This window comes from Juglans microcarpa x Juglans regia, chromosome 1D, assembly GCF_004785595.1.
Source record: "Juglans microcarpa x Juglans regia isolate MS1-56 chromosome 1D, Jm3101_v1.0, whole genome shotgun sequence".
NCBI lineage: Eukaryota > Viridiplantae > Streptophyta > Magnoliopsida > Fagales > Juglandaceae > Juglans > Juglans microcarpa x Juglans regia.
Genome location: NC_054594.1, coordinates 23,704,321 through 23,705,479, shown reverse-complemented (window position 1 = coordinate 23,705,479; position 1,159 = coordinate 23,704,321). Strand labels below are relative to the sequence as shown.

The following is a 1,159-nucleotide window of genomic DNA, read 5'->3' as shown; positions in this document are numbered from 1 at the left end:
TTCTATTTTTCTTCATCAAAATGCTTCCAGTTTACAGCAGTATATATAAAACAAATGTAATTGATTTCCTAAATATTTGCAACACGTCTATACAACTATACAAATATCTTTAAATATTAGCAAGAATCTCATGGAGATAATTGCTGTGTTATCTTCGGTTTCATGCAAGTACAGTAGACTTGATTTCCTAGTCTTCGACAGGATCTTTACTGGAATGATTCTTCTGATCTTCAACAGTGATTTTAGATGAAATCACTCGATCTTCTACATGCCCCCTCAACCTGTAGGGGAGTTCTTAGACATTCATATTGTTCTTGACAGCTGCATCTGCAAGCTGGTCATGGCTTGAAATGAACTGAACATTCAATTTCTTTTTATTAACTTGATCTCGAACAAAGTGGAAGTCAATCTCTATGTGTTTTGTTCTGGCATGGAATACCAAATTTGATGTAAGATATGTAGCACTGATGTTGTCGCACCAAATAGTAGGTGGTTGCTGAAGTGGAATTCCTAGCTCATGTAAAATTGATTTTATCCACATTAGCTCTGCTGCCGTGTTTGCTAGAGCTTTGTATTAAGCCTCAGTGTTGCTACGTGCCACTGTTGGTTGTTGCTTACAGCTCCATGAGATCAAGTTTGATCCTTGAAAATTGCAATGAGCTCTGACTGATCTTCTGTCATCGCGGTCTGCTACCCAGTCCGAGTCGGAGAAGGCTTGAAGATCAAGATTTGCAGCTTTTGAGATTAACAAGCTTGCTGAAACTGTATGTTTGAGGTAGCGAAGTATTTGCTTGACGGCTTGCCAATGTGTTTCAAGATGATTATGCATAAACTTGCTAACTTTGTGGACTGCAAAGGCTAGTTCAAGCCTTGTAAAAGCAAGATATTGCATACTTGCAACCATGCTTCTACAAAGATTTGCATCGGCACATGGTTTTCCATCTGACAATAAGAGTGCAAATGGAAGCCATCGAACTAGAGCATGGTTTTGCTTGATACATGTTGCTCTTTTTGAGCAAATCAACTATGTATTTCCTTTGTGTGAGATAGATACCTTCTTGGCATCTAAGAGTTTCGACACCAAGAAAGTAATTAAGCGGCCCCAACTCTTTGACAGCAAAGTCTGTCTTCAAGCTTTGAATGACTTAGTTGATGATGG

General features: G+C 38.7%; 1 protein-coding gene across 1 annotated transcript; it reads right to left on the bottom strand.

Moving 5' to 3' along the window:
- Positions 1 to 574: 574 nt before the first annotated feature.
- LOC121243994 (uncharacterized mitochondrial protein AtMg00810-like) lies at positions 575 to 904 on the bottom strand. The gene has a single exon (XM_041142077.1). The coding sequence runs from the start codon at positions 902 to 904 to the stop codon at positions 575 to 577; it is 330 nt and encodes a 109-aa protein (XP_040998011.1).
- Positions 905 to 1,159: the final 255 nt, after the last annotated feature.